Source organism: Capronia epimyces, assembly GCF_000585565.1.
Source record: "Capronia epimyces CBS 606.96 chromosome Unknown aczIQ-supercont1.4, whole genome shotgun sequence".
Classification (NCBI taxonomy): Eukaryota; Fungi; Ascomycota; class Eurotiomycetes; order Chaetothyriales; family Herpotrichiellaceae; genus Capronia; species Capronia epimyces.
The window spans coordinates 1,566,932-1,590,587 of record NW_006912907.1 but is presented as its reverse complement, the minus strand read 5'-3'; the positions used below and the strand labels follow the sequence as shown (position 1 = coordinate 1,590,587).

General features: G+C 52.4%; 9 protein-coding genes across 9 annotated transcripts; 5 read left to right on the top strand and 4 right to left on the bottom strand.

Annotated features, from left to right (window-relative positions):
• Nucleotides 1–62: 62 nt before the first annotated feature.
• On the top strand, nucleotides 63–1,962 carry A1O3_05207 (uncharacterized protein; the record flags this gene model as incomplete). The annotated part of the gene is made up of 2 exons (XM_007735333.1): nucleotides 63–737; nucleotides 796–1,962. 2 exons carry the CDS (start codon nucleotides 63–65, stop codon nucleotides 1,960–1,962), a joined length of 1,842 nt encoding a protein of 613 aa, XP_007733523.1.
• An 814-nt stretch (nucleotides 1,963–2,776) lies between these two features.
• On the top strand, nucleotides 2,777–4,324 carry A1O3_05206 (uncharacterized protein; the record flags this gene model as incomplete). Its single annotated transcript, XM_007735332.1, has 1 exon — nucleotides 2,777–4,324. The coding sequence occupies one exon, from the start codon at nucleotides 2,777–2,779 to the stop codon at nucleotides 4,322–4,324; it is 1,548 nt and encodes a 515-aa protein (XP_007733522.1).
• A 3,892-nt stretch (nucleotides 4,325–8,216) lies between these two features.
• On the bottom strand, nucleotides 8,217–9,110 carry A1O3_05205 (uncharacterized protein; the record flags this gene model as incomplete). Its single annotated transcript, XM_007735331.1, has 1 exon — nucleotides 8,217–9,110. One exon carries the CDS (start codon nucleotides 9,108–9,110, stop codon nucleotides 8,217–8,219), a length of 894 nt encoding a protein of 297 aa, XP_007733521.1.
• Nucleotides 9,111–9,950: 840 nt separating this feature from the next.
• Nucleotides 9,951–11,552, bottom strand: A1O3_05204 (uncharacterized protein; the record flags this gene model as incomplete). Its single annotated transcript, XM_007735330.1, has 1 exon — nucleotides 9,951–11,552. The coding sequence occupies one exon, from the start codon at nucleotides 11,550–11,552 to the stop codon at nucleotides 9,951–9,953; it is 1,602 nt and encodes a 533-aa protein (XP_007733520.1).
• Nucleotides 11,553–12,530: 978 nt separating this feature from the next.
• On the top strand, nucleotides 12,531–13,318 carry A1O3_05203 (uracil phosphoribosyltransferase; the record flags this gene model as incomplete). Its single annotated transcript, XM_007735329.1, has 3 exons — nucleotides 12,531–12,710; nucleotides 12,781–12,880; nucleotides 12,930–13,318. The coding sequence occupies 3 exons, from the start codon at nucleotides 12,531–12,533 to the stop codon at nucleotides 13,316–13,318; spliced, it is 669 nt and encodes a 222-aa protein (XP_007733519.1).
• Nucleotides 13,319–13,355: 37 nt separating this feature from the next.
• Nucleotides 13,356–14,342, bottom strand: A1O3_05202 (uncharacterized protein; the record flags this gene model as incomplete). Its single annotated transcript, XM_007735328.1, has 1 exon — nucleotides 13,356–14,342. The coding sequence occupies one exon, from the start codon at nucleotides 14,340–14,342 to the stop codon at nucleotides 13,356–13,358; it is 987 nt and encodes a 328-aa protein (XP_007733518.1).
• A 519-nt stretch (nucleotides 14,343–14,861) lies between these two features.
• On the top strand, nucleotides 14,862–18,452 carry A1O3_05201 (uncharacterized protein; the record flags this gene model as incomplete). The annotated part of the gene is made up of 1 exon (XM_007735327.1): nucleotides 14,862–18,452. The coding sequence occupies one exon, from the start codon at nucleotides 14,862–14,864 to the stop codon at nucleotides 18,450–18,452; it is 3,591 nt and encodes a 1,196-aa protein (XP_007733517.1).
• Nucleotides 18,453–19,076: 624 nt separating this feature from the next.
• Nucleotides 19,077–19,979, bottom strand: A1O3_05200 (uncharacterized protein; the record flags this gene model as incomplete). The annotated part of the gene is made up of 3 exons (XM_007735326.1): nucleotides 19,077–19,362; nucleotides 19,410–19,840; nucleotides 19,905–19,979. 3 exons carry the CDS (start codon nucleotides 19,977–19,979, stop codon nucleotides 19,077–19,079), a joined length of 792 nt encoding a protein of 263 aa, XP_007733516.1.
• Nucleotides 19,980–20,868: 889 nt separating this feature from the next.
• Nucleotides 20,869–22,516, top strand: A1O3_05199 (uncharacterized protein; the record flags this gene model as incomplete). The annotated part of the gene is made up of 3 exons (XM_007735325.1): nucleotides 20,869–21,063; nucleotides 21,129–21,272; nucleotides 21,332–22,516. The coding sequence occupies 3 exons, from the start codon at nucleotides 20,869–20,871 to the stop codon at nucleotides 22,514–22,516; spliced, it is 1,524 nt and encodes a 507-aa protein (XP_007733515.1).
• Nucleotides 22,517–23,656: the final 1,140 nt, after the last annotated feature.

Here is a 23,656-nt window from a genome sequence, read left to right as displayed (position 1 = left end):
GACTATCAAGAGTCATGGAGGTCTCTAGCCTGCTTGTAAAGGAGGAAACCAAGGCTTCAAAAATGCCTCCTGCAAAATCCATCTCGTTCGAGCTTCTCCTGGACGAGGGTTCGAAAACAAGAGCACGAATCCCTCTCAGGGTTGTGCTGAACACCCATGACAGCACGGAGTCCATCATCACGACGGTGAAGAACTTCTACGGGATATACGATGGAAATGGAGTGAGCTTTGAAGATTCGTGGGGAAACACACTCATTGCTTCGTATGACAATCTTGCCTCTGACTCGACTGTCTATGTGCGGATTGTGCCCTCTCCGCAGCCACCCTCCATTGGCTATACACATGCAGCACATGCAATTGACAATGGCTATGAATCAAGGCGTCGACCCAGCTTGGGAGAACCATTTCAGATGTTGCCGCCTTATCTGAGGGAACCGTCCCACTCTCCCTCCCGACCTTCGTCGAGGCTGGCAAGGAAGCGCAGTACTTCTCCCACCCAAGGACGAGGGCGCAGAAGTGCATCGCAACAGAAAGGACCACCGAATGTGCCTATCAGCCGCGGTTCCAGCGCCAATGGAAGTTATCATGAAGACAATGGTTACAGCGACAGCGAAGCCGGGCGCAGTTCGATTTCGGGATCCAAGAGAGCCAGAAGCGAGCAATTTGCAAGTTCGGATATTAGTACTGCCAATGTTTTGCAGGATGGACGGCGTGGTCAGCCCATCTTCGACAGCTCGGTGAGTATCCGCTAGCAAGCCATTCTCCAAATGCATGCTGATGCTGACTGTCTACAAGACCCTTCCGCTCTTCGTCCCGCCGCAAGTCCCAGTGACTGCCTCACAGTCCTCCATCTCGCCTCAGCGACGGTCACTACCACAAGAAGGGCCTTCTCCATTTCGTCCACCGGCACAGAAGTTGTATGGGCTACAACAACCTCCAGTGCTCTCGCCGCAGAGCCATGGTCGGATTTACAACATGGACGCACCCGGCGATCAAAGTGCAGGAGCTGGTGTCGCGACTCCGGTTTCTCAACATCATCATCGCCTGCGACACAGGTCTTCCATGCAGCCTGGTCCCACCGGGAGGCAAGGATATTCTGGAAGTGGTGTGCTTCCTACTCCAGACCCCACAGTCGCAAGTTGCATTTCGGATGAAGACGTCGCCCGCACCCTGATCGCACTTGGTGACGCATCCAACTACTCTCATGGTCGGACCTCGAATTCTACCATAGATGAAACTTTCAGCGGCGCGGGAGATGCGGCTTCGTCGACAGGAGCAACCAGCGACAGCGATGAGTACAGTGATGCGGAAGGAGGCCTCCCGAAGCACAGGAGGTACCTTGATAATGAGGATGAGGAGAATGGGGACGAGGACTATGACCAGGACAACACTCCTCGTGGCCATGATGAATATGATGGTCCGCCCAAGACAAAGAAAATCAAGACCAAGATGCATGATGGGCCAACCAACGGCTATCGACCACAGCCAACTTCAATGAGGACTAACAAGTCGTCCAAAGTCCGCTCAAACACTCTGCCCAAGGCTGCCAAGCAGACAGTCCAGCCCGGGTTGATGAAAGCCCCTTCTGCGCCTGCCTCAAGTGGACAGGCCAGAAAGTCATCGGGTTCAAGCCTCAACTTTCAACACCAGCTCGCTGCTGATGAGGAAGATCTCTCATCTAAACCTCGTTGTCAGCGTTGCCGAAAGAGCAAGAAGGGCTGTGATCGTCAACGACCTTGTGGGAGGTGCAGGGATGCCGGAATCGGGCCAGAAGGCTGCATCAGCGAAGATGAAGGTAGTTCTCGCAAGGGACGATACGGCAGGCACATGGGAGTTCCGGTCAAGAAGAGTGACGAGCAATCGGTGTCAGACGACGAAACAAACACGGCCTCGAACACTCTACTGGCCGATGGTATTGCTGTCCATGGCAACCCGGATAAGAACAAGAAGAGGAAGAGATGAGGTACAGCTGATGGAGCGTGTAGGCGCTAGTACAAAATTCTTTTGCGGCAACCAGGAGAGGACGACGGCCGGCAGATATAGAATGGGCATTCCGAAAGACCGATTGAATCTTGGGTCGCAAGACCTGTCGATGATGTTATCTGACAACAATTGCGAGTTCTCTAGTTGCGTCCAAATTCGCCATTGTCTTACAAGAACACCACGTTGACAAGAAGGGTTAGGGACGATAGGGTCGCGGTGGCTATGTGGTTTCTTGTCTGTCTTGTTTTGGGATGAAAGGGCGCGACTTTTGTGTTTGACATGCAAAGCAAGAGACCTTTTCCTGGATTCGATAGCAGTGATGAGGATACGAAATGAACTGGTTTCAATCATTCACTACTGAACGGATACTGCGTAGATATTCATATCCATTCATATCCGTAGGGGGCAGGGAGCCTCCGATCACGTGATCATCATGAAGAGGGGAAGCAAGGCTGGTTCCCCAAAAAAATTATTATTGTCTCGTACTTCATGAAGATATGAGGGTGGGCAATGGTGAACAGCGACGCATTCAAGGCACCCACTGCAGCTGTCGAGCACTCTTGAGGATTCATTAGCTTGCAAAAACTCGGATCAAACTCGCTGACGAGCCGTACGCTTGGTTTTCAAATCGCAGCCACGCATTGTCCGACGTTCCACCAGTCCTCCGCCTTCCAGTCGACCTCAAGTTCAGCCTGAGCCTTGCATATGACCTTGACAATGCATCTGAGACTGTCATAGCATCTAGTTCACCGATATTTCACGCCCTCTATTCACCTAGCTGCTTCACAACACTATGCCGGACCTTCCAACGCCGACGCCGAAGCCCGCGGCCGCCAAACCGTCTGTCACCGGGCCCAAACCCAAACCTCGCGCAGGGGTGGTGCGCAAAACCAAAGCGGAAAGAGAACAGTTCGCGAAAGAAGAGGCAGAGCGACAGAAGGCTCGGCTGGCAGAAGAAGCCAAAAATGAGCGTGCGAGAGGAGGTGCAAGAGGAGGACGGGGCGGTGCTCGTGGAGGGAGGGGCGGGTCTTCTACTGGGCAGAGAGACGAAAGAGCTAGAGATGGCCCCATAAGCGTCGGTAGTGGTGTTTTCGGCGCAGGCAGCGGGTTGAAGCCTGGTGGCAGGCCCAGAGGCTTGCTTGCTGAAGGGTACAGTGAGATGCTCGACGGACAGCCAGGAATTAAGTTCGACGAGTCCCAAGCCGGAACCGTCGAGCTTGCAGGATCTTCTGGCGGGGGAAGAGGAGCTGGGTCTCGAAGAACAGAGGCATTCGATATTCCGTCGGATGAAGAAGCTGATGAGCCCAAGCGAGACATCGAGAAGATTTGTATTTCCAGTGGAGAAGAGGACGAAGGCGCGGTCTCGAAAAAGGGAAAGGCAAAAGCTATACGCCGTGCGCCGAGAACCGGTACAGGACTCCGACCTGTTCGTGCGCCTCGAATTCGGAGAGAGGATGAAGAAGACGCGAGTGCTTCAGGCAGGAGGCAGGGGTTGGTGAAGAAGAACGAGCCGGATTTCCACGAGCCCGACGAAGACGAGATGGATGTGGACGAGCCGGTGGTTGTAAAAGAGCAGCTGTCAAGCCCTGAGCTGCGGAAACGGAGTCTGAGGAAGTCCAGCAACAAAGCCAGAGAGGCCAAGTTGGCAACCGAAACCATCGAGGAGCGGGCTGAACGACTACGAGTTTCAGACGACACTCACAAGCTTCGGAATCTGTTTGTCGCACAGCAGATTAAACCCCAGGCAACGGCCGACGACTCTGATGTGGAGGAATCCGGCATCGAAGATGGCAAATTCTTTCTCTTCCAACTGCCGCCCCTGACACCATTTCTGCTTGACGCCGACGCTATTGTCCAAGAGCCGGCCATCAAAGCAGAGCCAACTAGCGACACAATCGCAACGGTCCCACAGTCCTCGACAGTCACAGAGGCGAATGCGTCCGGCGGTGTGGAAGTGAAAAAGGACCCTGACCTTGATGGCGCTGGTACTATTCCGAAACCGATCCTTGAGATGGACGGTCTCTTGACGGCGACCGAGCCCACTCGACTCCCGTCCGGGCTTGTAGGCAAACTGCGCCTCCATCAATCAGGCAAAGTCTCGCTCGACTGGGGAGGCACGGACATGGAAGTGCGGTACGGGTCGGAGGTAGACTTTTTGCAGGACGTGGTTCTGGTGAAACCCGGCGTGAAGACGGAAGGACAGGGCGAAAACGAGAACGTGACCGCCACGGATGGAGACAGGTCAGATGCACACAAGGACAGAGCAGGCGCGGCGTATGCGCTGGGCCACGTTAGGAAGAAATTGGTCTTGATCCCAGACTGGGCCAAACTTTACGATTGATTTACGGCATGAGTGAATGATGGGGAAAGGAAGGAGAGCAGTCCGCCTCACTGGAGTCTTAAGCATGCAGACCTACACCTATGAATATGCATACAGGCGGGAGTTTTTACGGTTCGCGTGCCTCTTACGAGAGGTGCGAGGTGCGCATTTTGCATGTAAACAGCGATGCAACGGCAACGGCAACGGCAACGGTTCCTCCGGTCAAGTTCAACTGGGTGAAGACAAGCATGGCATGTTAAGCAGGCTTAGGCTTAGGCTAGATGGATGGAAAGATAGAATTGATACCCTCGTGTTTTCGGTGCGGTGCGGTGCAGTTCGTTTCAATCGAGTCCCGTTCGATCAGATGAAGAGGTGAGGGATCCTAGCAGTGCCTGATCTTTAGATGAAGGTACGGATACTCGTATCCTGACAGTGCCTGAATTTATCATTATCAATGACCAGTAAGTAGTCTAGTCTTGTCCTGCAACGAGATAACGACTTCAGTGAAGGTATATACCTAAAAGCATGTATGTATCCCTTGAATGATAGACATGGATATACGGATAACGTGCATGATAAGCGAGTGAAACAGACAAGCGAGTGAAACACCTCACCAAATTTCCATACCATCCAACTTTCAATATGATTTTCTCCACCACCAGCGATGGCAACTATTAATGAGGAACGAAAAATAAATCTTGCTCTTCAAGCTATCAGAAAAGACCAAAATCTCAGTATCCGGGCCGCAGCTACGATCTACAAGTGTAATCACGTTACCCTGTCTCGACGACTCAAGGGCACTCCGTCTCGCAGCGACAGTATGCCCAACTCGCGAAATCTGACCTCCCTCGAAGAGGTGACGATAGTCCAGTATATCCTTGACCTCGATGCCCGATCCTACCCTCCCCGACTCGCTGGTGTGGAAGAAATGGCCAATCGATTACTCGCAGAGCGCGACGCGCCACCCGTCGGACAGCGCTGGGCTTCTAACTTCGTTAAACGACAACCAGAGCTCCGGACGCGTTTCCTTCGTCGGTACGACCATCAGAGGGCCCAATGCGAAGATCCCGACGCGATTCGCGCGTGGTTTACGCTTGTAAAGAATATGATCGCGAAATATGGCGTGGCGGATACGGATATCTACAATTTTGACGAGACCGGGTTTATGATGGGCATTATCGCTACAGGGATGGTAGTGACAAGCACCGAAAGGCGTTCAGGTGCGAAGATGGTCCAGCCAGGCAATCGAGAATGGGTGACAGTGATTCAAGGCGTAAACGCGTTGGGCTGGACGGTCCCGCCGTACATCATTGTTTCGGGTAAATATCATCTCTCTACCTGGTACCAAAACAGTACTCTTCCGGACGACTGGGTTATCGCAACGTCTTCTAATGGCTGGACCACCAATGAAAGAGGTCTAGAATGGATTCAACACTTTGATCGGTACACCAAACCACGAACTACGGGTAAATATCGCCTCTTAGTGCTCGATGGGCACGAAAGTCATCACTCTACCGAATTCGAGCTCTACTGTAAGGACAACGATATTATTACACTCTGTATGCCTCCCCATTCGTCGCATATCCTCCAGCCTCTCGACGTTGGGTGTTTCGGCCCGTTGAAACAGGCGTACGGTGGTCAAATTGAGAAGAGAGTCCGAGCCGGCACCACCCGTATTTCGAAGGAGGACTTCTTTCCCGCTTTTTTAGCCGCTTTTCAGCAGACAATGACAGTTCAAAACATCCAGGGAGGATTCAGAGGGGCCGGGCTTGTTCCTCATAACCCGGAAAGTGTGATTGCTCGTCTAGATGTGAAGCTACGGACGCCTACGCCCGATACACCTAGTCTTGTAGCGACCCAGGCATGGGTATCAAAGACACCCAACAACCCGACTGAGGCTACCTCGCAGTCCACCTTTATCAAGAATCGAGTCTCTAGTCATCAGGGAAGCTCGCCAACACCGATACTCGAGGCTATTGACCAGTTCACGAAGGGTGCGACGGGAATTATGCACCAGATCGCGCTTTTGAAGTCCGAGGTCAAGACACTTCGAGATGAGAATACACTACTCAGCCGGCGTCGCCGCACTAAAAAGAAGCAACTCCGCGCAGGAGGGAGCATGACTCTAGAGGAGGGACAACTTATAGAGTCCCGTAGTCGTATCCCGGTCGTGACAAAGCAAGAAAGGTCGTCGGGTGGTGGTCCGAGCCAGCGGTCCGAAACGCGCGCGCGACGGTGTGGTGTCTGCGGCAACGTCGGACACAACTCTAGAACCTGTCAAGTAGTGATTACTTCGTCTGAAGAAGAGGAATTTAAGTAGTTACAAACATTTCTATGCGTTGTGGTTGCGTGTAGGTCAAAAATGTCGAGGTGGTCGGGTTGAGGTGTTTCACTCGCTTGTCTGTTTCACTCGCTTGTCTGTTTCACTCGCTTATCATGCACGTTATATGGAGATACGGATATGATAATAATATAATTACAATTTACGATATTTCGGTGGTTCCGCCCAACACTCGACTCGGAGTAGAATGCCTCTCATGAATCGTAAATGTGTTTGTTTGTGTACACTGTACAGTGTACAGAGCATGTCAATATATCTTAGATATGATACGTATCTACTATCACTCCTTGAACGTTCGACAGAATCTATCCCCTTGAGGCGAGGCGTGAATAGCTGGTGTTCCTTCGCCTTTCACGTTCTTCTCACCGTGCGAGAGCTAGACCTCAGAATTACGGATCCAGTGGATGCAACGGACTGCTGATATTCAGTTTCGATGATCATTGGCTCCGTCCACCGTGGGATAGGAAACCAGTCAAGGGAAAAGGGCGGAGGAGCGCGGGAAAAGAGAAAGCCAAAGCCATATTATACACGTAGCTCTTGTTCAGGCGTTCTATGTGATAGTGATATCTACAGCCATGATATCGTAGTTACAGTATCTCTGATTAGCCCTGATTGATGAATTAAATGCATCGACGTAGAACTCCAGGACCAGAAAGCAGAACTCAACGGCCACTTAACGTGGACCGTGATACCGAGACAGTGACCTTCCGTGAGATAGAATCAGGACCAAGGACCAGGGGCCAGTCCAGTCTAGTCCAGCCCAGTCCACAACTGCAACGCCACAATTTCCCAGGACCGGCGAAATTGTACTGACCCGGCGAAGGGGTGAAGGGGACATAGTCCTCCTCGGCCATCCATCGGCTGATTGATGCTTGTTCTGGTCGAGTGGGAAAGTCACTCTGTTTCAAGTAACACCGATGCAGCTGATGATATTGTCTGTCATGCACATGTATGGTATATTTGTTCGAGAACAATGATGATAGGGCCGGCGGAAAAAGTCCTAGAGCCGTACAATTCGTGTTGTACGGGATCGTATTTGTCTCAGCCGCGCAGTTGAAACCGGAGGTGATTCGGGATCTCGCTGTCGAGCTGGACGTTGCGAAGATCGAACGCTCATTAGAGGCGATTCGGGGTGGCAGGCAGGCAGGCAGGCACCGGAATATATCGTGGCTAGCTCTTGACTTTTACCCTTCCCTTACATGGAGTGGGATGTCCGAATGGCTCTTTTCAGACGTTCACGCAACGGACACCAACGTCTTCTTTTGCCCGTCCATGAGTCGGGCCAGGACTCCTGCTCTTCAAAACGAGGTATCATGCACCTGGACGGATACCTGTCGGTTTCTGGTGTATGCAGTCCGAGCAAATCCGTCTAGGCGTGCCGCACAGGCGCGGCAATCCAGAACCGTCTTGTAACCAGCACATCGTCTTCTAGCTGCGCACAACCGTAGCGCTACGTCGTCCCCAGGGAAGAGGCCGGTTCGAAACCACAGGCAATGAATGTCCCTCCACAGGCGCAAACGCTCACCTCCTTCGCTCTCTGCGGTGCAGCCAGATACTCGAACTGGGGCGCGATCATAAATAGGTCACGCACACGGTCGCAACACCCATGGCAAGGACGGCGAGAATGCCCGCTTTGAGGGGTCGGCCATCACTAGCCTTGGCCGTTGTGTCGGCGGTTGTGTCTGCTTGTGTGCCGGGCTTCTTCTGTTCCTTCTCCAATGGAGCAACGCCTTCTTCTTCCTTGAAGGCCGCCGGCGATAGAGGTACTTCATCGTCCTTCTTCGGCTGTGCATCGGCGAGCAGGGCAGGCTTCTTCTGCTTGTTCAACAAGGCCACAATCTCCTCTTGGATCTCCTTGCCGGCTTTTTTCAGCTTGTTCAGCAATGGATGGCTGGGGTCCTCCGGTTGTTCTTCGTCCTTTTCTTCCTCGTGAGGATTTGCGGCATGTTCTTCCAGAGGCGCCTTTGCGAAGGGCTCGCCTAGCGGCGCCTGCGTGGGAAGACTTCTCTTCGATTTAACCACGCCGATGGTGCCCTGAATCGTCCCGAGACCAATCTCCCCTCGGGTCGCGCTAGGCCACTGATCCCAGGCGGTTGGAAATGTTTGCGTATACACGATGGGCACTTGGACAGCCGACCCGGATATGACCGACTGAATGAAGTAAGTGGTGATAGGAGAGACCTGTTTGACCGCGGTGGCTACATTCGCGGGGTCCGCGCCGGCGACTTGACGTTTGAGTTCCGGGACGAGGTTGGCGTCGAGGACAGGCAGGATTCGCACGTCGGCCGAGGGTGTAGCGGTGGGCGTGGACACCGAGGTGATGGGCTCGAGGGTGGTATACGGCGCCCACTGGTTCGTGTCGAGGTCTGACGGCACAGGTGGGTACTCGACGGGGATGAAGGCATGGGTGGTGGTGACAGCGAGCAGGGCGGAAAAGAGGACAGTGCTGAGTGTCGGCGATGACATCTCGACTGTTCGTTACATGTACGGGCTATGTGTGTGGTTGTCGAGAAGTGAGTGGACTGGCCGGTCGCAACGCAGCGCAATGCAACCGGTGGTTCGGCCTTTAGAGTGGCCCGTCAGGTCAAGATGCGAGGTCTGACAGCAAGGGCGGAGGGCAGATGCGAGGGCAACGAGAAGAGAAAAAGAAAAAATTGTCGAGGCACCAGGGAGATATAAGTGCTCCGTAGAGAAAGAAAGATACGAGAGGCAGAATTGAAGCTGTAGAAGGGTGCTGACGCGTTGAAGAAAGGTACCCAAGATGCAACAGAACGATAAGGAGGCGTAGCCAACGCGGACTACGGAGACCGGCCTCCCCAAACCCATGTAATTAATATTTTCAGCAGGGTGTTTCTTGTTTCTTGGTACCGCAGTGACAGGGACATGGATCGATGGATAGATTGGCCGGTGGATTAGTGGCTGACGGATCGATGGATGATTGATTGAGGACGACGCCAGTCGGGGCCGGAGTGGAGCTAGAGGCGAGGCTTGGAGGAATCGGGAATCAGGTACGAATGCTATAAGTAGCACAGGCACCAAACAGGTACACAGGTACATAGGTACATGCAGTGCTGAGGATACTATGCCATACTCTGTACTCCGTACTCTGTATAGTAGTGAACTCGACGGAGAGGGATGGGCATGGGCATGGCGATGATTATCAAAAAGACATGTCGGCGAGGCTGGAGGTACTCCTCTTGCTAGGTATGTAGGTAGGTAGGTATGTAGGTAGGTAGGTAGGTAGGTAGGATCCTCTTTCTGTATCCTGTATATACGTACAGAGTATAGTATCCCGTACTTCCAGTCTCAACTGCACGCCGGCGGACTGAATCCAACCGTCCATCCCATGCTACCCATAATCACCACCATCATCCCCAATCCCACGCCGACGCTCGTCAGCCCATAGATCCAACCATGTCGACGTCTCAGCCCATGCATCTCGGCCACCCACGTACTAACTGTCGTCAGGCACCCACAGAATCCCTCCATGATGCCCTGTAAGGCTGCGCACGCATTTGGACTGGAGGCGCCCACGTTGCTGGCATGCTGTAGGTCAAATGCCATCCCAAGTACTGCCGTGCCGAACATGTTGACTGCGAATGTGCCTAGCGGAAATGCCGGGGTGGCGGCGTTCAAGCGCTTCGACACATAGAATCGGAGGAGACAGCCTAGCGGGGCGAAGACGAGCGGCAGCACTGCTCGAAAGCGCCACTGAACGTCATTGCCAGGCGGCCAGACCGCCAGGAATACTGCTCCAAGCCAGCATCCAAATCCAAGCACCACGCCTGATGGATCTAGGATGCTCCGCGCGAATTTCACCGGAATCGTCGGCGTCACGGGTCGGAGGAATAGAGCCAGCTGTGCCCCGACTTGCAGAGCTGCCAAAGAAACAGCCGGATGGATAATCATGATGGCCAGGAGTGCAAGAAAGGAGAAGCCGCCGTTGCGCGACGCGATAGTCGGGTCGGTATGGTACGGCGATGTGGGCGACGGAGATTCCAGAGCGTTCGTCAAGGCCAGAAAACAGTCCCGGATAAAAGACGAGAAAGATGTGAAACTGCCGCAAAACCCCGTGGCCAGGCCGATATACAAAGGAATGGTTTTCTTGACCGTCCCGTGCACCGACACAGGGGCTTTAGCATCTGGCGACCCCCATTCATGTCGGAACAGACAACGATCTTCCGCCAAATAGCCCATGAACAACGATCCGCCCAGATTGGCCCACAGCACCCGTGATGGGAACGGGGAGCCGGGATAGAGTGTGATGGCCTCGACGCCCAGTCGAGCCAGTGTGCCCAGTAATGAGAAGAACACTAGCCACCCAATCGTAAGGATTTCTGCGGTGAAAGGCGCCGGCTTGAACGGAGAGCGCTCTAGAGCCACTGGCGATTTTTGCCGTTGTTGCTGTTCAAGGCTCCGTTGATTCGGGGATCCCACTGCGGTTTCTTCATCTGATGGCTTCTCTCGGGCGCCAGTAGGTTCGGGTATGGCCACATCGTCCTCACCACGGCTTCTGCGTCTGCTGTTTACCCTGCGTATTGCGTCTTCTAAGGATGGTTCCCGCGGATCTTCTGGTCGAGCGGGTAGCGGCACCGTCATCTCCGTCAGGTTCATGTCTCCTTGATCCTCGCCTTGCTTGTGCGAATAGCTGCTCCTAAGCCCCACCGCCTCTTCCCATGACTGCCGTCTGCGATCCTCGCGCTGAACGGGTGCGGGAACTGTTCTCTCGCTCAGCTCCATATCGTCAACTGCTTCCTCTTCCTCATAGTCTTCGTCTATCCCCGGGGGACCTCTTCCAGAAGTACGGTCGTTGAAGGGCCCCCGAGTGGTCTCGAGGTTTTCTGGGTAGTGTTCTCTGGTCCAGCGATCGCGGAGATGGCTTTGCGGAGTTTGGCTGGGGTCCGCCATGGCGCACGTAAAGCGTTGTAGTACGGCAATTCATTGACTTGGCAAGGGAGAATAGAGATCGCGACGCGATTGTGCGGGCGGCTGCTCGAAGCATGTCCGAGGAATTGTTTTCGGAGGGCACGAGCTCGAGGAGACGTGGATTTGTTATTTCCAGCTAGACAATGTCCGACATTGCATTGCCTCTTGAGACTTGGGCTAAGATGCTACAAGCATCTCCCATGTTCGTTAGAAGAGGCGGGCACTTTTATGAAGCACTCCTCGAAGACAAGAAGGACCAAGACATATCCGCTCGCTTTGCTCTATCCATTGTACTCTCCGTCCAAACCTCTAGGACTAAGATGCGGGGTCCCCGATTGGTGGAAACCCCCAACTGTCGGACACGTTTATCACGCCGCCTAAGGCTTCCTCCAAAAGCCACACGTCTGCCTTGGTCACCCCTCGGCTTATATCAACTCCCAGATCGAGTTGGGCAAACGCTCAGGAGCCAAGGATGGACATGCTGTCGGAGTTGGAGGGAAGGGACCGAAGCTGTTTGAGCGAGAAGAGGCGCAATTGTCCGAGTTCGGTCTCATGTCATCTAGTTGTGTACCTAGGTATTGCTTATGCCTGGAAGATACAGATCTAGATCTGTAGACATACCGGTAAAGAGGGCGTATCGTGCAGAGGATCAGTGACTAGATTCGACCCGGAACCAGATGCAAAGTCGAGCACAGGGCGGTATCGCCTGTTCTCCAGATCCAGACGAACAAGAGTTGCAGCGGAATTCGCCGTTGCCCCTCTATGTTATCGCTGTATGTAAGAGATACCGCAGTAACATCTACAGAGCTTGGGTAGTATGCGGCCACCCCGCCAACACCGAACGCAGCTTGGAATAGATATGCAGTAATTTACCAGCAGCTTGAGTACATCCTGGTCTTTCTCTCATCAATACCCCCTCTAGACTTTTCCTTACCACTGTCCCCTGGCTGCGACCGTAACATGGCGTCTGGTGTACCCTCTAATGTACATGTCTCCAAGCATCCCTGTTTAAGGGCCAAGCTGTCGCAACTGCGCTCCAAATCCACGAACGCTCGCGAAACCAAAAGTCTCGTTCATGATATCGCGCTATTGCTGGGGACAGAGGCGTTGTCCGACCTGCCTCTTGAGACTGCGGGAACTGTGAGTTCGTCTTGTAGTCTCTGTACATCCGTGCTGATCAAGACCTAGGCTGACCTTGAGACTGCTGTAGGATGAATCGCCCATAGGATATGAGTACTCCTATGAGTCTATTGATTGCACCAAGATAACTCTGGTGCCCATCTTGCGCTCGGGTCTGGGAATGGTCGAAGGTGAGCCTACTGCATGCTCATGAATGGCTCGCAACTGACAGGGACCTAGCCATTCAGTCGATCCTTCCCGACCCAGTCTCCATTCATCACCTTGGCCTGTTCCGCGAAAAACTCTCCCTGCAGCCAGTTGAGTATTACAACAACCTGCCTCAGTCAGAGACATCCGCGGCGAAATTGGCCATCATCGTCGATCCTATCATCGCCACCGGCCAGACAGCTGTTGCAGCAATTCAGTCGTTGAAAGATTGGGGCGTTGAGAAGATCATCGTGTTGGGTGTTTTGGGCGCAGTTCCTGGTGTAACAAGAGCCGCGGAAGAATGGCCAGAGGGAACACAGGTATGGGTTGGAGGTATTGATGAGGAGTTGACGGATAGAGGCATGATCAAGCCTGGCTTGGGAGACATCGGAGACCGTCTCTTCCTCACCATTGGCAAGTGAGGCGTCGAGTATTCTGGATCTGGAACCTGCAACAATCTCACCGAAGACATAGAAATGCTTGATGGCCAAATGTTTTTTCGATAGTCCCCTCTTTCTTTAGCAGTTCTCTAAGCCATCGCTTTGCTCCATCAAGCTCTGTCGCACCAAATTTCACCAGCACGAATCCCCGGACGTTGGCGGCAGTCCATAAAAGACCATCTTGCTGCTCACGCTGCCTGGCCAGTTCAGCGTGCGTCGTGCCCTCATTCTGTGCGCTGGTCTCGTTCACCGCCCAATTCTTCGCTCCAATGCGCGGCTGGCTCGAGAACTCCTGGACCAGAAATTCTGCCAGCTCTTTGAAAACTGGGCCGTAGACAATCAATGTGCCAAATACACCCATATTGTCAGTCTTGCCAGGGAGCTCTGTAGCACCTGGGTCGTCCTGATGCAACGAGACAGCATCCCGAAGTAAGAGTCTTCCTTTGGACCGCTCATCTATCTCCCTGACCTCGTTCCTCCCATTCCAATTCCATAACGTCCAACTTTCTCCTCGTGCGCGACGGCCTTCACTCACCCAGTCCAGCACCAATAAGCTGCTGCTGCCATTTGGCTCAACGTAGAAGGTCTGCCTCTGCTCATAGACACTCTCGGCGAAGGGTTGAGTTGGATCAGGTAGATAGCAGAGTGCTGCTAGGGATCCGACCCTGACGTCTAAGACCTGCCGACTGACCACGGATCTGTTAGGCGACTTGAAGATCTTGGTACTGCCTTGTGTGAGTAAAACAAGGCGAGTGGCGTCCTGTAGCTCGATCTTGAGACTGATTTGATCACCTCCAACAAGCCCTCCTCCGTATGTCAAGAGGAACGCGATAGTTACATGCTTGTCATCACCGGAGTGGTGAGGATCGGGCGCAATGAGTTTGAGAGGATATTGATAGGTGAATGTCTGTAGCACCTGTTTCCCAGGAGGTAGAAGACAAAGGACTAGTTCTCCAGTTCCTGGTAGAGATGAAGAAGGTGCAAACGGCGATTTCGGGAGCGACATGCCTTTGAGATATGAGCATCGGATGTCAGGCTAGCATTCCGAGTTCGTATGCCCTTGGGGCGTTTCCGCAGGATTCGGAGCTGGCACTGCAGGCAAAGCCCAGGATTTGGGCAAGATGGAAATCTACCAAGCCCACCATGGAGGCTCTGATATGCGCCGGGGCACCTTTGGCTGGTGACTGGGGACCGGTGGGGTTAGGCCCTCAGGCTTAACATTGGAAACTTCCCCAGTAGGTCTTAGGCACCTCAAGTGCCTCCACTAACGGAGCCTGCGTAAAACCTATGCCACTCTACCTTCGCGTCACGCGTTTCCAACGTGTTCACAACCCCGATCAACAATAAATGCCACGGTCCGCTTGAAACAGCGCCTCGCATAATAGACACTGACTACGCCGTTTCTTCAGTTTGCTTGCGCCTGCGTTGTCGCGCCCTTCTCTTCGTCTTCCACCTAGAATTCCGATCCATGCCTCCATCGGACCAGCTGCCCCATCGACAATAGCATTCTATCTACCACGCCAACATGGACGTGGATTCCAACGCTCCTAGTGACACTACAGAGCAGCCTCGCAGATCAGGCAGAACAGTCCGCAAAACAGATCTCTTCTCTCAAGAGCATCATCAAGGCAGCCTCACCACCAATGGCGCCACGAAGCGGAAAAGACACGCCGGCACCATGCAGGCGGACGATGGCAATGAAGAGGATGAAGAAGATGAAGACTCTGAATCCGAAGATGACGAAAACGACGGAGAACCCGATGAAGAAGAATCCAACGCTAGGCGCAGGGCACAGCGAGCAAGAGGAGCGGCCGCAAAACCCGCTGCCAAAAGAGCAAAGACAACCAATGGTCCTAGTACTACATTGGCAATCCGCTCGGTCAATGCAGACAATGAATCGCGCTCCAAAAGTGCAAAGGCACGTGCTCGACCAAGCCAGGCGCATCAACAAGGACTATATGCCGAAGTATTTGGAAAAGGCCACTACCCCGAAGACGCAGCAGCTGTGTGGTTCCAGTCTCTACAAAAGGACAGTGTCGCAGCTATAGCGGATATGATCAGTTTTGTCCTTCAATGCATTGGTTGCAATTCCAAGGTTGAGCCCCAGGACATCGAAGACCAGGATTCGGTTCCCAGCAAACTCGGGGACATTGTGCTAGAGTACGAGCAACAAGGACTACCCGATTATCCCCTTATATCCAAGCAAAAGCAGTATGTGGGATTTAAGGCCGTCCTGGAAAAGTTCTTCGAAGCCACCATCAAAGTGTTGCATAGTACATCCATCCTCTACGATCAACCCGAAATCTACGATAATGTTCATGTTTGGATTGCCACAATATCGGGCGCGAACTACAAGTCTTTCAGGCATACTGCGACAGTAATTTCCCTGTCGATGACTACTGCTTTGTGCGAAATCGCGAACGAGTTGCAGGAGACTACGGCGACGCTCAAATCCCAGCTTGATGCCGAAAAGAAGAAAAGAAAAGTCAATAACGGACGGATCAAAACTATCGCAGAAACTCTGAAGACCACCGAGACGAGACTAGGAGTCATTGACGCTCAGCTGAGGGATGCGTTCAACACGGTGTATGTTCACCGATACCGTGATGTTGAGGAGAAAATTCGTGCGCAATGTGTTGCTGCCTTGGGCAGCTGGATTGTGCTCTACCGCAAGATGTTTTTAGAAAGCAGTTACCTGCGCTATCTGGGATGGGTGTTAAATGATACAAGTGCTGCTACACGGCTTGAGGACATCAAGCAGTTGAAGAACTTGTACAAGAACAAGAAGAACATCGGCGCCTTGAGAGCGTTCACCGACCGATTTCGACCGAGGCTGGTAGAGATGGGTACGAGAGATGCTGATATCAGCATAAGAGCCGAGACAATCGAACTCCTGGACAGACTGCGAGATGCCGAGTTACTGGAGCCGGACGACATCGATACCATTGGACGTTTGATTTTCGACAGTGAGCCACGAGTCAGAAAAGCCGTGGCCAAATTCTTCGTCGCCAATATTGAAGACCTTTACCGGGCAAGTATCGAGGATTTCGAAGAAGCCTCATATCATGCACACTTACCGACTCCTGAAGATGTGGACGATTTCACGTTGCCTACTCAATCCTGGGTTAAATACAAGTGTCTGAGCTCCATCTTTGCTGGCTACGACAACGATGAAGAATCTCTAGATGGCATGCCTGCACAGACTCTGCCGTTGACCTTCACCACAGACTCCCGTTATACTCTTGCTACCCAGGCCATCTATCCCCACATGCCCGAATTGCACGGATGGGAATCCCTCTCAGGCTATCTTCTCTATGATCATTCTTCAATCCCATCGGGAGAGAACAACGAAGACATCGCCATCCAGGTTCAACAGGCCTACCAGTTAAGTGGGGGTGAGGACATCATTCTACTTGACGTCCTCTATTCTGCGGTCAAGCAATACTTGCAGTCGATAATGAATGCGCCGTCAGGTCGCAGGACTAACGCCACAAAGGATCAACTCCCTCAGATGCAGGATACTGCAGCACAACATCTCACAATCATCATCCCCCAACTTCTCAGTAAATACAGCAGTACGCCACAAGCCGCCTCGTCTATTCTTCGGATAGAGCAACTCCTTGACATCGGTCTGATTACTGATCTGCAGAGCGGCGAAGCCGCCTATTCGGCTATCCTGGATGATATCAGCAAACAGTTCACGTCACACTCGGATCAGAAAGTTCTGGCTGCCGCAAGCGTTGCGTTTCGAAATGCCAGGAGCTACGAGCAGAGTAAAGAAGCAGCCGACTTGAAGGTTCAAGAAATCTGGACCGAGTCTGTCACGACACTAGCAAACATACTCCGAGGCAAAGATGTGGAGAAAAGAGGTACACTTGACAAACCCATCCTTAGCGAAGTCGTCAACACAAGCCTGCGTCTGGCAGAGCTGGCGGGCGTCTACGACTGTACTCTTATCATCGAGGGCACTTGGGACTCTGGGACGTCCAAAAAGCACAAAGGCAAGACAAGCCACCAAACAACCCTCCTGGACCTCTTGCTGCAGTTGTTGAAACGAGGCGAGCCGGACGAGGACAGTACAGACGCCTTCTCTGAACTGGAGGACCAGTTGTGCATTGCCCTTATCGAACTGTTCTCACGATATTTCCGATGGAAGGTGTTCAGCTTGAAGAAAGCAACTGCGGCCAACGACTTCGCCCAGCTCTCAACGAGATCTCTGACCAGCATTGCACTGACACGGTCGACCTTCGTGGAGACCCTTGCACCAATCATTCTCCTACGATCGCCATTGGACCCAGTGCGCTACAGCGCGATAGTAAACGTCTTGGAGCTGTTCGCACTCTTCTCGACCATAAGAAACATGCACCCTGACAGGGGAGAACTGGATGAAGACATCAAGCGAAATCTCCACAGCTTGATCACGACCGTGCCAGAAGACATTGTTAGGGAAGTCCTGATCACTTACACGAGACTGGAAAAGTCTTTTGCAAAGAAGACGCGCAGAAAGATCGAAACGAGTGACAAACACAAAACCCAAACCTCAGTCCAGGAAGAGACAGAGGAAGACATTGAAAAGCCACCTGAAGATTCCGAAGACGAAGCGGAGAATTCGGCTTCTGAGGGCGACGATAATGACGACGACGAAGAGGTTCTAGGCGGAGGCCGCAGCGCAAAGAAACAGGCTGCTCTTCTCGCCGAACAGAACCTATGTGAGCTCACTAGCAAGATCATCTTTGCCATCATTGGAGGAGCGATCAAAGATGAACAGGTCAAGAGACGGTTGACGCTCAACCGTAAGAAGCTAGGCAAGAATTATGCAACGCTGCTGTCATATTTGGACGAGAAGAAGGAGAAAAAGTCTGGGTCGAAGACGAAGAAAACTGGGCCTGAGACAGGAAAGAGTTCCAGAACTGATCTCGCGTCGAGAAAACCCGTCTCGGACGAGATGGTACTCGAGGACGATGATATCGAAGATGATGAACATGACGAGGAAGAGGCACAGAGGCAGCGCGAGCTGCAGGAGGATGATGTCGAGGACGTCGAGGAGATTGAGCACGGCAACGACGAAGGGCAGGAAGATGGGCCGGAAGCTGAAGATGAAATCATGGGCGATTAGAGCCGCAACGTGGATGTGTGCCGCTCGCTACTGAGGGATGAACGTACTGACTTGCTCTACGGGAAACGGACAACGATCAGAGCGAGAAGTGTAAGACTATGTGGTTTCCAGCCGGTTCTGCTGATGAGGCGTGTTCTGGTCCTAGTGCGAATGATACTATGTTTTCGGGCTTTCCTTTCTACATTGAAATTTCAGCAGTCTTGCGATCCTGAGAGACATGCGGACTGGTCTGTAGCTTTATGTTTTTGACTTGTCTTCATTGTTTATTCTGTCTGTTTGATGATGCTGCACAGTCCATGTGCGCTCAAGGCTCCTTAATCGGTCCCCTTTTAGCTTTGATGCCATCCTGTCAGTTCATCACACCAATTCTTATATCCTTCCAACCATCTCCGCCGCCGCGAACAGAATGACTTTTCTCCTCAGAGTGCAAAATTCCCACACCATTTATATGCAAAGTCATGCGTATGCGTGCCCCTGTGCGTAGTCCTTTCGCCGGTTCCATAACTGCGGTTGCTCTTGATCACATCTAGGCCTTAAATGTTGGCTATCCATTCAAATGCATCCATCTGCTTTGTCATGTGCCCCAGGAAAGTGGTACGGCATGTGGGTGGTGGGCGAGTACACCTACTCAGCCCTGCCACGACTCTTGGGTCTTCCGCCACTCTTCAATCTACGAGCTTCGGGACGCTGAATGTGGTGGGTAGGAATCCATTCCTCATTGTATGTCTTGGAACCGGTCGAAACAGCGGGGCCTTCGGTATCAGAAGTGACAGGAGCAGCATCGATTTTCTTGACAGGAGCTTTCTTGGTGGTACGGCGTTTCTGGGGGAAATATGGTACCACCCAGATGGCGTAGAACCAGTAGCCGACTCCAATGGCCGCGGCCAGCAGGAAGAAGTACAAAAAGAGACTATACGTCCGTCAGCTTAAGCTTCCTCGAGAGAGCGGACGACTTACATCTGAGGATCGAAGATGCTCGCATCTGGATCGACGACTGTAACAGTACCATTGAAAGCCTGGAGTGTGTAGAACGTAGATTGCGACATGACCACGGCGGCCAGATTAAGTCTCAGATCTTGCGGGTGCAAGTTTGTCTGGAAGCGGTAGGGCAGACTCTGCTTCTCGCCCGGGGGGATCTCGACGGCATACTGCGCCGTGGTCAAGTTTCGGACGATGCGAGAGTTTTGAGGATCACTGGTCCATAAGCTGCCGCCGATGAATTGGATGGTGACCGGGTCGGGTTCTTCGTTCAGAAAGGAGAGAATTGACTCGGTCGCCTCGCCGTTGACAAGCTTGATGCCAAAGATCTCTGCATCAGGGAAAGATGCTTCGACTGTCACAGCAAGCGCAGGGCTCGTAGAAGGGTTCTCGATCTCTTCCTCGGCCTTCTAAACAGCCATCTGTTAGCCATAATTTTGCGAAAAAGCCGGGGGTAGATGCAGGTCTGCTCACAGGTTCGGCTTGGGCGAAGATGCCTGCGGCCTGGAAGCCAAACAGGAGCAGTGCAACATCTAAGAAGCGACCCATTGTGCGGATATGATGTTGCTGGGGAGAGCGAAGGGAAAGTCGGAGAGGTTAGTGAGGTGGTCGAGAAGGAAAGGACAAAAGGACAGCGTATCACGCTGCAATGGGGGTTTTGCCCTGGACAGATGGATAAAAGTGGCCTTAGGCTTGTTTGTCCCTAGCTTCTGGAAGGTAGTTAGGTAAGGTACTCGGTACTGTAGATACTAGATGGCGGCAGCGCTCTGTAGCAATCAACACGCTCAATTGGCCTCCTGAGTCTTAGGGACTGTGCCCAGGGCCAAGGACGGCTAAAGATGCTAGTAACTCGGCTTACCTCCCCTACCCAGCTACGGAGACATGTATCTACTATCTACTACTATGTCGTACTCCGAACTCTGGACACTGGACAGCGTGGGCTGGCAGCTAGATGACTGTAGTATAGCAGTTAGGTCGACTTGGTTTGGCCGCAACTCAGCTTGCAGCCCTGAAGCAAACCAAGCCCAAGCCTTTGTGAGACTTCCTAAGGCCTATTCTAAGCATAGTATCTGTATTGCGACGCCAATCGTCATTCTTCCCCTCGGCGAATCGCCTGCTTAGGTAGTGGCGCCTAAGGAAACCGTCATTAGGCCCTTATAGGTGGCCTAAGGGCCCTGAGGCGCAAAATATAGGCATTGCGACGCGCTAGAGGCACCGCTAAAAATCCCATCCACTCATTGACGCGTTTTCTTTTCCCCAGGATCGAAAAAAGAGCAGGCCTTGCAAAAAAGTACTGCCACTAAAGCCAGGCACTGGCTACCTGCGCCTTCATTGTGCCCTGCATTCCATCACACCGCCAACTTTCTTTTCTTTTCCCCTTTGCACACACTTCGATTGGGATTCAACGATTAACTTCAATCCTCGCCCAATGCCCGACATGGCTCGTTACGACCCCTTTTCCCCAACCTTTGATCACCCGCTTCTTAATTCGAGCCCGGACTACGGCTCGCGAAATGGCTCATTCAGAAATCGTCCTGTTGGCGACATTGGCGTCGTCCCCTCCCAGATGTCTTTTCGAGAGCGTACGAAACGTCTCAGAAGCCTTGAAGATGACAAAAACCAGTTGATTGAGGTACGGTGGCTCTCGGTCGCATACCAGTGGTGTCTTTTGGACGCGGAATGCTAATTGGGACGCAGGATCTCTTGTTTCAACTCGAAGCCACCCAGAATCAACTTGACCGACTACAAATTGACCACAGCAGTCAGGCTCAATATAACAGAGAAGGCCAAATACGTGAGTCTGCTCTACGCGAGCAATTGGTTCAGGTCAAGACAATAATGGTGCGTAGATCACATTCCATTTCAGCCGTAGAGGGCACTCTGTCTGACCGCTTTCGCAGGATCGAAGCCCCTATATCATGGTTCTCCTTGACGGAGAAGGTTTGGTATTCACCAAAGACCTGTTGTCAAAAGGTGAAAACGGAGGCAAAGAGGCTGCGATCAGTATTTCTGCTGCAGTCAGAGACTTTGTTGCCCAACATCTGCATCACCTGGACTCTCCTAGGATTGTCACCCGAATATACGCCAATAGCAAGTCACTATCTGAGACTCTGGCCAAATTGAAAATTATCGAGCGCCCTACATCGTTTGACGACTTTGTCCGCGGATTGAATAGTAGTGAGCTCTCATGTGATTTTGTGGATGCCGGGAGTCGGACGAAAGAAAAAGTCAGTGAACAATTCAACACACATCTTTACAATTGTCACTGTCATCAGATTATACTCGGATGCTCCAACGACAATCAGTATGCGACACTGCTCGAGCAAACGGCAAGGGATGCTACGGTCTTGAACCACATAACGCTCGTGGAGAGTGTACCATTTGAGAAGGATATTCTTGCAGTAAAGGACCACTTTAAGATCACGAAGCTGGAAAATGTGTTCCGGACCACAAAGTTAAGCCCTTCATCAGCGCCAAAAGGCCCATTACACGCGGTCACTGCGACTCTACCCGCACTTTCTCGAGTTGAATCCAATGGGACCACAGGGACGACTTCAAGTTCGAGTACTCCAGCTATCACCTGGGCGACGATGACGGCCCAGCCGTTTGTCCCTTCAGCTCCGGCGTCAAAAGCAAGCACGACACGGACTTCGACTCCAACGTCGATGAAGAGCCCTGAGGCCGTAGTCTCCAAACCGGTGGCCAAGAATCTCGACCGGAATCGTCTAGGCCAGCGGGTTGATAAAGTCGACTCGTCCATCCCCAACCATGAGATCCAACGGATCAAGAAACTCAAGTTGTGCAATATCTACTACCTCCAGGGTCCCTCCTATTGCACGTCAAGCAACTGCTCCCATTCACACACCTATCCATTATCCAAAGGCGAGCGTAACGTCTTGCGCGAAGTCGCCCGCATGACTCCATGCTATTACAAACTGGATTGTTCCGATCCCGAATGTATCTATGGACATCGGTGTCCGCAGAACAAGCCTGACGATGCGGGTTGCTGGTATGGTGAAGACTGCCGTTTTTATGGCTGGGGTCATGGAATCGATACCCGGGTGGTCAAGACGACAAAGGTGTGAGACAACAACGAATGTCTTGTCATCTTATCGCCATCGTCAGTTACTATTTGACTCTTCCTCCTCAGCGATAATTATGAACCCATGGTCATGTGTTTTTCTCAAATGCACATCCAGCGTACTGTGGTCCAGAAATCCAGGTCCGCTTCTTCCTCCTAGGAAACGAGAGGATCTGGGCAATCACACGCACCATTTCCGGGTATTACCCTCTATGGCAAGGTGGATGGATTAGCTGGTGGCTTTTTCGGTTTCGAAAGTGGGAGATGGCTATCCAGCGGGAGCAGTTAATCAGCGACCAAAGTGTCGAATAATTCAAGAGATACCCAGTTTTTTTCTCTTTCGATGGAATGTACAGTACGGATACACGATCTGATGATCCTACTCTCACAACTACAATCTGGCAGTGCCTTTTCGCTCTGTAGCCATGCTTCACCCTGATGCCCGCTCTAGTCAGAGCTTGATCAAGTGGTGGACAAAAGCATGCGTTTCGGTGTCCACAGCGTGCTCACTCTATGAACTCTGTGTTCGAAGAAAGCGAGAGTATTCCGTCCTTGTTGCCCGCTCCTCGGTGGGTAGTGAGCGCAATCTCGGTTCCCGTCAGCGTCCGGTGCGCTGACTTGTATCAAAAAGGCCATTTGCCGCCGCTAGCTAATACCCTCTTGATCCAACTTGTTTAATTTTCGTGCGGTATAAGAAGGACAAGAAGATCGTCGTACGCCGATGTCGATGTCGAGGATACTGTTAGCGATCCGGTACATTGCTTAGGCCGTGCTGCGTACAACGAAAAGGGTGGGTTGCCGGCTCTATTCATTAGTGAAGCCATGAAAGATAATGTCATTTGGTGACTTTATCCCTGTCCAATGGCCCAAAGCTATGAACTGCCTCTAGCAATGTAATCATATCATTCAAGTTGACTGCGGTCCATGCCTCCTTGCAAGTTGGATTGGTCTGCTCCTCATTTTCTTGGTCTGCCGCAAGTTGCTGTTGTCGGCGCCGCTCGGCAAAGCACGAACATCCAAACATGGCCCTGGGGGAACACGCCCGGGCATTTCTGCGAGGGCAGACTGAGGACGTTTTGAGACGCCGAATGCTTCCTCGGCTGGGGGATGTCGGATGTCAATGGATTGGCGCTCTGTTCTCGGT